A 13490-nucleotide genomic window follows, 5' to 3' on the forward strand; every position below is an offset into this window, starting at 1 on the left:
CACACATATGTTCCAAACGAAGTTGGTCAGGTTGTTGAAATAAGAGATCTAGAAACAATACAGTGTTTAGACAAACCAAGAAGGAAACTTGAGTAATGATCCTCCAAATATTTAATCACTATATTTATAAACTGTATAGGATTGCAAATCCTTCTCTCGAAATGTTAATTATCTTACTCATTTGTTTGAAAGATATATTTGGAGATGGTATTACTTTAGTTGTTGCATACATAACAAAAAAGTTTTTTTATGATTGAAACTAATGTGAAAAATCTTAATGGATAAAAGATCACTTCACATATTTAGTGTGTGAAGTTTCTATGGAAAATGTTACTTCCGTAACACCAAGGTAAACTATAATGTTTTCTTCGTTATATAACTTAAGGGTTTTTCTTTTTAGGAATATGCTTTAAAATTTCTAATGGTGTTGTTCTTAGGTTTAAACTTCATTTGATGGTGTGAATGATGATACAAGAGAAGCAAGATTGATGCTTCTTGACTTGGTGGCTAAGGGATTGATTACTAAATCTACTACAAAACTTTGAACAGATCATGAGGTACATATGATAACTTACTTTTTATTTTCCAAAGGTCTTTGAGTAAATTGCTAGCCCGTATGTATTATTAACCATTATTTCCAGTTTTAATTTGCCATCAGCTAGAAAATCCTAATGACTTGCCTGACGCCATTATTCAAGTTGTAGGAAAATTTTTAAATTTTGGTGTCTATGTTCAAAAAGAGCACATTGTTTATGGACCTGAGATTTACATGGTTGGTAAGGTATTTAAAGAGAGAAATGAATGCTTAACCGATGAAGTCACTCAAACAGAATCCTTCTTAGAAAAGGGATTGACATTTACAAGTGGTGAAGAGGTAATATCTACGTCATTCACATTTACAAATGAAATGCTTAAACAATGCTCAGTGTATTTTTGTAATGTCTCAGAGTGCTTTACATTTACTGATGATTAAGATAACAATGAGGTAATGTCTACGCCATTCAGTAGGTGCACCTGACATATCTTCATCGACTAGGAAAGTTTTCTTCAAAACAAGTTATGTTTGGAGACGAAGAAGAAGATGGAGTTTAAGTTTTCTTTTTTTGTTTTTTTGAACTTTTAGGTATTATTTGTTTTTGGGGTTACAGTTTTTGTTTTGTAATTTTCTAAATTTAATAATATTGAATTTATGTTTAATTTAATTTTTATTAGATATTGGTTTTATTATTTAATATGGACCTTTCGCAGACATCTTTAAACATAACTTTTAAAAAATCAGAAATCCCAACATATCGGCAGTGAGCTTTCTCATACTAATATATGAATCTATTATGGCCCAAATAACATATACGCGTTGTAAGTGTCTTTATTGTTCAACTGAAATACCATAAGTCTATAAAACTTTTTATATATAACAATTTTTATTGATACTATTTCTACGAACCCTAATATCAATCTTCTTCTTTCGGTCCTCCAAATCCCATATGTGTAAGTTTTTTTGTTTTTGTATTTTTTTAACAATACAAGTAGATCATGAGGAATTTGTTTAGATTTATTTCGATGGAAGTTTATTTTCTTCATTTATATTTGGGATTTATATTTTCTAGAAATTAGGTCTAATAGATTTGTGAGATTGTAGATGATCTAACAGATGGAGACTTATTTTATTGTTATAAAATCATTGTCATATTTAAACAAATAAGTAGACCATGATGAATATAGTTAGATTTTATTTCGAAGTAAATTTATTTTCTATGCTTATTGGTTTAAGAAAATTAGGTCCAGTAATAGACTTGTGAGATTTTAGATGATCTAAATGGAGACTTATTTTATTGTTATAAAATCATTGTCTTATAGATAAACATTAACTATGAATGTAGTATTGTAACGTGTAGTTTATACATAATTTCTTCCTGTTCTAAACCGATATTTTGATATGAACATGCAGGAAAACAAGTGACGATGGTAGACAACATAAACTTCAGAACAAGTGAGGAGGCTTATGCAATGGGGAAAATGGAAAGTAAAGAGCATCATCGGGCGATTCTCGCTATGTATAAGGATCAAACGAATGCCATGGCTGCCAAGCATGATGAGGAGATTGAAGTGAAATGTATTGAAGCCAAGCTGGATAATTTACGAACTCATTCTGTTGTCAGCCCTGAAGTCTAAGAAATAAAAGCTTGAAATCTTAAACTTGCACATGCGAATGTGGATGATGTGAAGGTTCTTAATATCGATAGGTTGAAGATGGGTGAGCCAAATATGTATGATTAATCTCTTGGCTTTCTAAATCTAAAATTTCTTAGTAATTATAAAATTGTATGTACTTTTTCCCAGCATTATTTGGAACCAATCAAAAGTCATTATTTTGCAATTACATTAAAAAGTATTTAATATAATTCTGTTTTTAACTTTTTTAAAAATTTTGTTTTCTAAATGTTTGCACTATATTTTTCCAAAAAATCTTTCACATTATTTATTATTTGAAATCATTTATTAAATGAAACCTCAAAATAAAATCAAGTTGAAATAACAAATGATTAAATCAACAAAATCATAATACGGGTCTGAATTATCTCAATTCCTTAAAAGTAGTTTCATTTAAAATAAAAACTAAATCACATAAACTAAATTTAATAGAATTATAGAAAATATTTTGAAACGCACAAATGAATTTTTCAATACAAGAGTGTTGAAGATATAAAATATTTTATTTAAACTAAAAAATCAGTGTAAAATAAGTTTAACTAAGTTTTAAATAAATAAGAATCTTCTAAAATTTAGTCATACTGAAAATAACAAAAATAAGTCATATAGGTAAATTTAAGATAAATTTCATAAAAAGTTAAAATAGATAATTTATCAAAAATCATAATTTATTTACGTAAAATAATTTTCCAACAAAAAATATACCCGCCCTTTTTAAGGGCGGGTCAAAATCTAGTTATAATACTAAATTTGGAACATTCTTCGTTGATGGAGATGTATATCTTTGTTTTATTAACCAAAAATTGAAGCTCACTTCTGCAAATTGATATACATTTAATAAACTTTTGTGGTTGGTAGCGGTTGACCGCGTTTCAAAACAATCATACAAAGTTACAAACTGTTATAAATTGTTTCAAACCGTTTTGAACCTTTTAAAATCAAAAATTGCTTTCATCTAGCGTTTGCGTTTGCGGTTGCAGGTGGATGGATAAATAAATATAAAATTATTTTTTAAAAAATATTTTAAAATTTTAAGAATAAAAATCGATATATTATAAATAAAATATAACAAATTTTATATATTAATTTAAATTCACAAACAATATCATAATTTCTTTATAAAAAGTTTGAACTAACTATTCATTAGAAAATTTTAAAATTTAATATACATACAAATATAAAGATATACACATATAAAAAAAATATTCTTAAAAGTTTTAACATAAATATAACTTTGAACTATTTTAAAAAATTGAATATTATTATTAATCATATTATAATATAAAATTTTATATTTTATCACAATAGTATGCTTTATATTTTATAATATTATAATATGTTTATATTTATAATTTATTATTAAACCTTTGTAATCTCTCGTAATCAACCAGTCATAAATATCACGTAAATACAACAATTTTTAGACGTTGTACCAGTCATACAAAACGCTAAATAACACTTGAAATCGCAACCACCCGAATCCGCAAATTCCATGACCGCAACCGTAACCACTGCATTTGAACCAATAAAACTTTTAAAACCAGTAAGACCTTTAGTGACCGGTGTTTGAATTTTTATGCGTGTATTATTTTTTGGAATATAAGCATATAGAAGGAAATAAAGATTCTAAATCAAATAGTATTTTCAAAGATATTTGAATCATCATAATTTAAAAAGGAATCAGGTTCGTTTTTTACGGGTTTAAAAACAATGTTTCTGGGTAAGTTTACCAAAAAAGACCAGAAATGAAACCCTTAATTTGATTTAGATCTGTTTTTCATCGTATAGTCTTTCAAAGAATTTTGTATACAGCATGTAGTATCGTTTTCCTTTTCCCCCGTAGTATTTATTCTTATTCTCTTTTGTTGGTCTACTATCTATAAGTTATGGTCTTGTTTTCATTAATTTATATTTTTAAAAACTATAGCAGTTGTATATTTATATTTAATGTATAATTAATCAAATGATAATATAAATAATTTATTTATAATTAAAATATATATATATATATATATATATATATATATATATATTTTTAAAAATATTATTATTTTGTATTTTTTAAAAATATATATTTTTCACAAAAAGTTTTTTCATTTATTTTTTTAGAAAATCACAGATTGGCAATTTAAAATCTCCCAAATCAGCATCCGCCATGCACAAAATACTCATAACTCGCACCAGTTCCCGCAAATCGATTTTTCAGCTTGTTCTACATGCACCCACCCTGCGGCGGGATCAAACGGGGTGAGACCCACGTGTTAAGACTTGAATCCCGAAGCCTACTCTTTACTCTCCTCACCATTTAACCAATTCTCTCCATAATTCACAAAACCCAATTCCACAGGACAAAGCAATGTATATATGAATTTCTTCTATATTTACCTTCTCCTTTCCTGTGAACAAAACCAAAGAAAAACCTTTCCTCTCGCCTTCAGTTACCTGAGGAAGGAAGGAAGAACAACGATAGATACGCACCCACACTTTTACTCTCTCTCTCTTTAATTCATAGCCCTGAACGAACTAACGATTATTTTTTCCTTAAACGGCTACCTTTTTTCACTTTCCCTTGACCATAACTCTTCCCCATAAAACTCGAGGAATAGAGATAAACAGAGACACATAGGCCAGAGAAAGAGAGAGAGAGAGAGATTGGTGTGCCAAAACTCAGATGGAATTTGAAGCGTTTCTTCTGTCCTTAGGGACATCAGCATTCATCTTCCTAGTTCTCATGTTCCTTTTCACCTGGCTTTCTCGTAGACCCGGAAACGTTTCCATCTACTACCCGAACCGGATCCTTAAAGGTATGGATCCATGGGAAGGCAGCTCCTTGACCCGAAACCCATTTACTTGGATCCGTGAAGCTTTTACTTCCTCTGAACAAGATGTTGTTAAGTTATCCGGCGTCGATACCGCCGTCTACTTTGTCTTCTTGAGCACTGGTTCGAACATTCTCTCTCTCTCTCTCTCTCTCTCTCTCCCTCTCTCTGCAGCTTTTGTTTGATTCATATTTGCTGAATTTTGTTGCTTCTAATCTGGGTTTGGAGTTTAATGTAATAAACTTTCTATTTTTGGTGACAACTTGATGAAAATACGTTTCCTTTTTTTTATGTTGTTGTCTCTGTTTTACTTTGTCCATATCTGCTTAAAGTACGTTTTGATCTTTTTATTACATGTTATTTAGTACAACGAAGAAGACAAAACAGTTTATTTTTTTTCTGGATATGTTCTTCGTTACTCAATATAACACGACAAAAGTGTTTCTGGTGGTCTTGAAATTGGCTTTTGTTTGGAACAGTCCTGAGGATCTTTGCTTTGTCCAGTCTTCTCATCTTACCGATTCTACTCCCTTTAGCCGCTACAGACAACAGTATAAAGAACACAAGGAACGAAGCAGACACCACAAGCAAAGGAACTATTAGCCAACTTGATAATCTATCAATGGCTAACATCACAGTAAGTTAAAGCAACACACATACTTCATTCATTCAACTTTTGTTTTATTCTATTTAATGTTTTCCTTTCGGTTTTCTAGAGAAAGAGTTCAAGGCTGTGGGGGTTCCTAGGAGCGGTTTACTGGATCTCTCTGGTCACGTATTTCATGTTGTGGAAAGCTTACAAGCATGTCTCTACGTTGAGAGCTCAAGCTCTCATGTCTGCTGATGTAATTCCGGAGCAGTTCGCTATTCTTGTTAGGGATATACCTTCCCCACCTAACGGTCAGACCCAGAAAGAGTTTATCGATTCTTTTTTCAGAGATATATACCCCGAGACATTCTACTTGTCGCTTGTCATAACAGAGAACAGCAAGGTAGATAATCCTCTTGTTCTCTCTTAAAAGTTTCAGGCTTCAAATGTTTACAAACCACCGCACCGCAGTTTATAGTAACAAAAATCTCTAAATATACATATACATGTATATATCTATATGTTTTTATTATTACCGCAGTTGTTTTTCGTTGTTGCCATTCGGACCCTCATTTTTTAAAAAAATTGATTGCCTATGTTTTAAAGGTGTTTTCTTATTTTTGTAGGTTAATAAAATATGGAAAGGTCTGGAAGGTTACAAGAAGAAGCTTGCACGTGCAGAAGCGATATTCGCAGCGACTAGTACACGACCAACGAACAAAACAGGCTTGCTTGGCCTGGTCGGAGAGAAATTAGACAGCATTGAGTATTATACCGACCTAATCAACGAGTCTATGGCAAAACTAGAGACAGAGCAGAAAAAGGTTCTTGCTGAGAAGCAGCAGACAGCAGCTATTGTGTTCTTCACCGACCGAGTCACTGCAGCGTTAGCCGCTCAGTCTCTACACAGCCAGATGGTCGATACATGGACAGTGACCGAAGCACCCGAGCCTCGCCAGATCATCTGGGAGAATCTCAAGATCAAGTTTTTCACTAGACTAATCAGACAGTACTTGATCTACTTCATTGTCGCAGTAACCATCCTGTTTTACATGATCCCCATCGCGTTTGTCTCCGCAATCACCACTCTTGACAATCTCCAGAAGGCTATTCCTTTCATAAAGCCGGTTGCCAAGATAACTTTCATAAGAACCGTTCTTGAGTCGTACCTTCCTCAGATCGCGCTTATCATCTTCTTGGCGATGTTGCCTAAGTTCCTCATGTTCCTCTCCAAGTCCGAGGGGATACCTTCGCGGAGCCACGCAGTTAGAGCTTCCTCGGGGAAGTACTTTTACTTCTCCGTCTTGAATGTCTTCATCGGTGTAACACTTGCAGGGTCTCTGTTCGATAATTTGAAGGCTCTCCAACAGAAACCAAACTCCATTGTAACCGTTTTGGCTACTAGCCTTCCTAAGAACGCTACTTTCTTCTTGACCTACGTTGCTCTCAAGTGAGTTTCCCTTCCTCTTGACTTGTATGAACATAGCATTTGTTCTATAAAAGCTTTATGTTTCTTGAATCTTGAAAACTTTCAGGTTCTTTGTCGGTTATGGCCTCGAGCTGTCACGGATCAAACCGTTGATAATATTCCATCTGAAAAAGAAGTATCTGTGCAAAACCGAAGCAGAGGTCAAAGAAGCTTGGTACCCAGGAGACTTAAGCTATGCTACTAGGGTTCCAAGTGACATGCTCATCCTCACAATCACCTTCTGCTACTCAGTAATCGCTCCTCTAATCCTCGTATTCGGTGTTATCTACTTTGGTTTAGGGTGGCTCATCCTGAGGAATCAGGTCAGACTTTCTGATAAAACCCTATTAGGTTTAATAATGTTTTTTTTGGATTATGAGGTATCTTGGCCCCCACAGAAGTGGGTCCAGACTAGTCACGTGTTTGCAGTCTATGTTTTCAAAAATATTAATTTCCATGTGTCTGACGAGGCCAAAATGTTAATTTCCCAGTGGCCGGCGGGATTAAAAATGTTTTCAGGTGATCATGATCGATAAAAAACGTTGTTTTGATATATGGCAGGCGCTGAAAGTGTATGTTCCATCATACGAGAGCTATGGAAGGATGTGGCCACATATTCACACCCGCATACTAGCGGCATTGCTTCTGTTCCAAGTAGTTATGTTTGGTTACTTGGGAGTCAAGCTATTCGTTTGGGCGACCTTCTTGGTTCCTCTCATTGTCACCTCTCTCATCTTTGGATTCGTGTGTCGCCGGAAATTCTACTCAGGGTTCCAACACACTGCTCTCGAGGTGGCTTGCCGCAAGCTGAAGCAGAGTCCGGACCTCGAGGAGATTTTCAAATCTTTCATCCCGCATAGCTTGAGCACTCACAAACCAGAAGATCACCTGTTTAAAGGCGCAATGTCTCGTTATCAAGACTATGCTGCGATATCAGCTGCTTAAGGTTTGAATCCGTTCCCTAAATATCTCGTAAAATTTGTTTTCTTGGTTTTATTGTTGTGTGATTATTATAGGGTTTACTTAGGGCTTTCTTTGTATGTGTTCTTCAGTTGTTGTAACTTGTAGCTTTGTAGAAGCTACATTTTAAGACAAGCAATCAATGTAGGATTTTACATTTCTTTTTTTTTTAAACTCATAAACTAGGAACTGTATGGAAGATATTCAAACTGGAATATATATGTTTGCGTGTACGCATCTTTGTTAAAAGTTCACATTGTTTAATGAAATATCAAAGTGTAAACGCAACCATATACTTTACTTTCACAAAGTGAGCTATGTTTATTGAATTCAACTTTTAATCTGTTTACGATTTGATAGACTTGAATTTAAAAACTTAATTAATTATAAAAACTTGCAAAAAACTGAAATTGCAATTGTAACCAAAAAACATTGCTGGTCACACTCTAGCATACATTACTTTCACAACTTGATCTATAGTTTGATCCATGTACATTGATTTCAAATGTTGTAACTTTTTTTTTGAACACATCAAATGTTGTAACTTGTAACCGAAACTCACAAAGACAAAAGATTTAAAAAAACGAACAAATGGAAATGAAATATAGATTATTTTCTCATAAGCTATGAATTGGTCTTGGTCCGGTCGATAAGGGAGAGGGGATGTCTTCTGGCGCACGGACCGGCTTCACCCACCTACCGGTCTGTTTGTTGAGAATCAGACCCTTGTGTGCCACTTGATACCAACACTCAGGTATTCTCAGATGATCCAACAACATATCTGTGCTCTTGTTCACAGAGGCAACATCTCTCCTGGCGTTAACCCTAAACCCTGATTTCTTGCGGTGGAAGCCATCCAAAACATGGAGATACACCTCGAGATTATGACACCCCGCTAAATCAGAATCTTGTTTTATATAAGGCGAAGTGAATACATCGAGCTTAAGCTGCGTGCCAACGTGCCTGTAGACCCAGCTGAGTCTCGAAGTTATGGGGTTGAGTTTGTTGAGAACCTTGTTGAACACGATACCAGGAAGTTTAGGGACAATGTCTTGCTTGTTCACCACACGCAACACCTTAACACCTAAACTGTTCATCCTTTCCTTGAACGCCAAGTTACCTACCCTAGGCGCACCAAATGAGATCACAGAAACATTACCAGATAACTCCGGGACATCTCTGGCTGCCTCGTAAGCGTTCATAAGAGCCAACGCGCCTCCAAGGCTATGACCGGTCACGGTTAAGCTCACCTCTTCGCCTCTATCCTTAAAAAACTTCACTAACCGCTTCACTTCCTCCATCGTCTGCTCAGATGCACTTTCTTTGTTGTACCTTGTGAGCTCGCTTTTGGAGTTGTAGATGCTGAAGAAACCGCTTTGCACCTTGACCACATTCTTGCCGTGTTCACTTTTACAATCGAACGGCTCTTTACTAGTTCTAAGATCCATGAACCATTCAGTAGGAGTCACGGTTCCACGCCACGCCACAACGATGTCTCTCCGACCGATCCTCAACGACTCTCTGTCTCCACTCACAGCGACAAACCCCATCCAGTTCGAGTCTTTGCTCCATGTCTCCCCCAAAGATGAGCTCAAGAACCACTGAGGAACATCGACATGAGACATGGCGTAGATGTATTTGGTTACCTTGTAACCATGTCTGGTTAAACCTAGCTCTTCAAAGAGTTTGTTCCTGTTGTATCTACAGCTTCCGCAAAACTCGGACAAAGGATCGAAATCAAGTGAATCATAGACTGATTCAACGAACTCTCCGTATTTGGTTATCTCTCTCCTCAGCCATGGATGCAGAGGATCAAGAAGATTCTCCCAGTTCTTGGAACCGTGAAGCTCACGCCACGCTTTGGAGATATTTTCCCTTGGAGACGCAGCTGGAGTCATCATGTCGCCGCGGTCTAGAAAATCAGAGGCTGAATACTTTGGAAGCTGAAGGAGATAGGCCAGCGAGTTGGTGGCGTCGTTGGAGATTTTGCAGATCCTACGGGCCGCTTGGGCTAATTCTGGTTCTTGATTTCTTGATTTCACGTGCGTGAGGCGTTTCTTGGCTAACAAGAAACCCGGTAGATGTGACCTGACCCGGATCTTGATTGACTTCCATGCCAGCTTCAGCTTTTGCTTCAGTTTCCAGGATCGTTTTGTTCTTCTTCTTCTTAGCTTTCTCAACGGAGTTTTGATCATTGACTTCTCCATCTCTGAAGTTATCTTTTCTATCTGTCAAAGAATTATTCAAGTGATGATGATGATGATAATGATACAAGTTGTGTTGTAGCAAGAAGGAGATTGATATGTTTTGGAATCGACCTCTTAGTGTTATATATACGAAGAAGTGTATACGATCACACACGCATATGTAGCTTCTAGGAAGACTCAAATTCATAGTTGAAGAATAAATGTTTTGACCCGGTCCAATTTATTACATCGTTCGGTACGGACAGGCGATTGCCGGTATAATACTCGGTTTAGTTTTTTAGAATATGAGCAAGCGCAAGTGATTACTAATAAAATCAGTCCCGGTTCCGCTAAACCAGATCCAACGAGTCCATCTAGATGAGATTAATTTTCTAATACTTCTCTTTGATAAGGAAACGACATCTTCAAATTTCTACTTAGCTGGTCAAAGTAATAATAATACGCCCTGTTGACAGTGGCTTCGTACCATTTATTCTTTGGCAGCTTGATAATTTTAATTGTTACGGCTGCTTAATCAAACATACAAGAACAAGAGTCCGCTGTGTCGGCTTTTGCGTTAGGTTATATAGTTCCAATTTTCTTCCTAATTACAGGTCCACTAATGATGATTAACAATCTTATAAATATTCTATATTCCTTATGTAGATAGAAGCATTTACATAAAAACACACAATATCTGAATATATATATATATATTGCATAATCTAACGTACGTATATTAGAACGGAATTTAAGACCAACCAGTTTGACTTAACTGATCCTTTGATTTTCGGTCTTTCTTACTGGAAACAAAATAACAACACAACATTGAATTTTCATTGGATCTAACTAGTGACCATTAAATAAACATTAGTAATTAGTAGGAAAAATAACAGAGAAATAAAATTAGAAGATTAAAATTTTTATTAGTTTTGCTAATGAACAAATTTATTTTATATTCATTTAAAATAAAAAGAATGACAATGAATAAAAAAAAAAAGCTATTCCATATAAATAATAAAAATAACTAGGAATAGTAAATAATGCACTATTTTTTTGTATTCTTTGGTTACCGGTTAGATTTTAACGTTATTGTGGAGCTCGAAGTAAATTAAATAAATTTAGTTATATGAATTTTCATTTAGATTTGAGTGGTAAAAAATTTAATTTTATATATAAAATAGAAGTACAACGGTTGACCTTGTCAAAAAAAAAAAGTACATCGGTTGACCAAATAAATCATTTGAGATTTGGTTTGAAAAAGTAACTGAGGATGAAAAGAATTGACGAAGCTCGAAAGTCTCTTCACGGCAAGTTCGTCCGAACGTGGATGACGAAAGATACCAACCCAAACTCCTCAAAACTAAATGGGCCTCAAGCGAAGCCCGTATAAGAAAAAGTTCACGAACAAAATCTGCCGTGTGATTTGACACGACAGTCTTATCTAGAGTTAACATTCACGAATAGCCACTCGACGTGTCAGCATGATACCAAGATAGAATCCATTTCTGTGATTGCCCAAGCCACACAATGATTTTTGGCTAAGCCTAAATCATTTTTAAAGACAACTAAGAACAGAAAAAACTGCTAGAATTTTTTAAAAAATTGAAAAACAGATCGCCAAGGAAATTAAAGTTTATCACGTAAGAGGCGAAGAAAATGACGAGCATTGTGATGACTACATTGCCTCAGTTTAATGGTCTTCGTGCCAGCAAGATCTCTGCAGCTCCTGTTCAAGGCCTGGTTAGTAACTTTCATTTGTTTTTAGATTTTTTTAAAATGTGATTTGATCATCTACATACTGAAGAAACGTACAAGTATTAACAAAGAAATAAAGATAAATATTGGTGGTCAATTTTGCCGTTGATTATTATATGTTTTTTTGACTAAGGCTTTAGTGGCAGATTCATTGGAGACTATTTTCCACACTGTAATTTGTAGCAGCTATATCACACTGCAGAAACAGTTTGTTATAAATACCCCGAGATTAATTAATCATGAAATGTTTTTTTTTCTAATCTACCAGGCAACTATTCAGCCCATGAGACGCAAGGCAAATGGAGCTTTGGGTGCAAAGTGTGGTGACTTTATTGGTTCATCAACAAATTTGGTAATTGAAGAAAAACTAAATGAACATTTATTCAAGTTTAAGCAATGATTGATGTTAGATACTCTCTAACTAGATAATGGTAACGTCGACAACCCTGATGTTGTTCGCGGGAAGATTCGGACTTGCACCATCAGCGAATAGAAAAGCAACCGCCGGACTTAAGTTGGAGGCACGTGACTCGGGTCTACAAACGGGAGACCCAGCCGGGTTCACGCTCGCTGACACGTTGGCTTGTGGCACCGTTGGTCATATCATCGGAGTAGGAGTTGTCCTTGGTCTCAAAAACATTGGTGCTATTTAAAACTTCTTTTATTGTGTATTTGTAACCATTGTAGATTTCTTAAACAAAATTCTCAAGAAACTGAGGGAGAGATCTAAATAAATCTTTAAGTGTCTTATAATGTCTGCATCGCATGCATATGTTCAAATAGAAAATACCACCAGGCTTAGAAGTTTTACGTGAGCTTCTAACAAGATACGAGATATACATTCTTTCTCCGAAAACATCAGATCGTCTACAAGATTATAGTGTTTTAAAACAATTATTAATACTCTGTCCAAAGTGGATGCAAGTTTTCTTCTAATCTTCCCTATTACCTGAGCAACTCTATCTCCTTTGGAAGTTCTGGCAACGTATAAGAGAACCTTATGCAATCGCGTTTCATTCAAGATTTGTTCAGGCAAATGTAGAGACAACTGGACGCAACTCCCACTAGCACTCCTAAACAGAGAAGTAGCATATTCCTTCATAGATCTTCATCTCATACGAGATAAGCCCAATTATATAAAGCTTAGGCCCATAAAAGACGTAAACTTTTAGTTTCTTTAGCTCTTAGAAGCAAACAACTTGGAAAAATAGGCTTCTGCGATCGACCTGTACTATTTCATATATTTTTTTGTTTATTTAGTCGAATCGTGCACGTGCAAACATCTGGATTCAAACTCGGATCTAGCGCATCCAGGCGTTTCTAACGAAGAATATAAACTTTGGCCAATATGTAATAAATTGGTTAACTTAAACGATTACTAGAACTGAATACACAACTGAAATTTGAACCCTGAAGAAAAGTCTTACTGAATTGAATCCGACAAATGTTTTATTGTTTTATTTGGAATCATTACTATCAACAGAATGAAAATTTTGTCT

The 13490-nt window shown here is 35.0% G+C and overlaps 3 protein-coding genes and 1 long non-coding RNA gene across 4 annotated transcripts; 3 read left to right on the forward strand and 1 right to left on the reverse strand.

Moving 5' to 3' along the window:
• The first annotated feature begins 425 nt into the window (after positions 1 to 425).
• LOC130499570 (uncharacterized) lies at positions 426 to 2356 on the forward strand. The gene is made up of 3 exons (XR_008938450.1): positions 426 to 874; positions 948 to 1488; positions 1949 to 2356. It is a non-coding gene; the product is annotated as an uncharacterized LOC130499570 (long non-coding RNA).
• A 2377-nt stretch (positions 2357 to 4733) lies between these two features.
• On the forward strand, positions 4734 to 8192 carry LOC108861885 (CSC1-like protein ERD4). Its single transcript, XM_018635864.2, has 6 exons — positions 4734 to 5153; positions 5510 to 5667; positions 5747 to 6022; positions 6246 to 7069; positions 7155 to 7410; positions 7649 to 8192. Exons 1-6 carry the CDS (start codon positions 4883 to 4885, stop codon positions 8030 to 8032), a joined length of 2169 nt encoding a protein of 722 aa, XP_018491366.2. The 5' UTR covers positions 4734 to 4882; the 3' UTR covers positions 8033 to 8192.
• A 365-nt stretch (positions 8193 to 8557) lies between these two features.
• LOC108841370 (phospholipase A1-Igamma1, chloroplastic) lies at positions 8558 to 10327 on the reverse strand. Its single transcript, XM_018614136.2, has one exon. It carries the CDS (start codon positions 10252 to 10254, stop codon positions 8665 to 8667), a length of 1590 nt encoding a protein of 529 aa, XP_018469638.2. The 5' UTR covers positions 10255 to 10327; the 3' UTR covers positions 8558 to 8664.
• A 1458-nt stretch (positions 10328 to 11785) lies between these two features.
• Positions 11786 to 12744, forward strand: LOC108853651 (photosystem I reaction center subunit psaK, chloroplastic). Its single transcript, XM_018627069.2, has 3 exons — positions 11786 to 11976; positions 12260 to 12343; positions 12417 to 12744. Exons 1-3 carry the CDS (start codon positions 11893 to 11895, stop codon positions 12642 to 12644), a joined length of 396 nt encoding a protein of 131 aa, XP_018482571.1. The 5' UTR covers positions 11786 to 11892; the 3' UTR covers positions 12645 to 12744.
• Positions 12745 to 13490: the final 746 nt, after the last annotated feature.

Source organism: Raphanus sativus, chromosome 1 (assembly GCF_000801105.2).
Source record: "Raphanus sativus cultivar WK10039 chromosome 1, ASM80110v3, whole genome shotgun sequence".
Classification (NCBI taxonomy): domain Eukaryota; kingdom Viridiplantae; phylum Streptophyta; class Magnoliopsida; order Brassicales; family Brassicaceae; genus Raphanus; species Raphanus sativus.

Excerpts from the sequence above, each read along its gene's own strand:
- LOC108861885 (XM_018635864.2), top strand. The coding sequence starts at position 4,883 with ATGGAATTTGAAGCGTTTCTTCTGTCCTTAGGGACATCAGCATTCATC. Across the intron at positions 5,154-5,509 it reads CTTTGTCTTCTTGAGCACTG|TCCTGAGGATCTTTGCTTTG; the intron begins GTTCGAACATTC and ends TGTTTGGAACAG. Across the intron at positions 5,668-5,746 it reads TATCAATGGCTAACATCACA|AGAAAGAGTTCAAGGCTGTG; the intron begins GTAAGTTAAAGC and ends TCGGTTTTCTAG.
- LOC108841370 (XM_018614136.2), bottom strand. The coding sequence starts at position 10,254 with ATGGAGAAGTCAATGATCAAAACTCCGTTGAGAAAGCTAAGAAGAAGA.
- LOC108853651 (XM_018627069.2), top strand. The coding sequence starts at position 11,893 with ATGACGAGCATTGTGATGACTACATTGCCTCAGTTTAATGGTCTTCGT. Across the intron at positions 11,977-12,259 it reads CAGCTCCTGTTCAAGGCCTG|GCAACTATTCAGCCCATGAG; the intron begins GTTAGTAACTTT and ends CTAATCTACCAG. Across the intron at positions 12,344-12,416 it reads TTGGTTCATCAACAAATTTG|ATAATGGTAACGTCGACAAC; the intron begins GTAATTGAAGAA and ends CTCTCTAACTAG.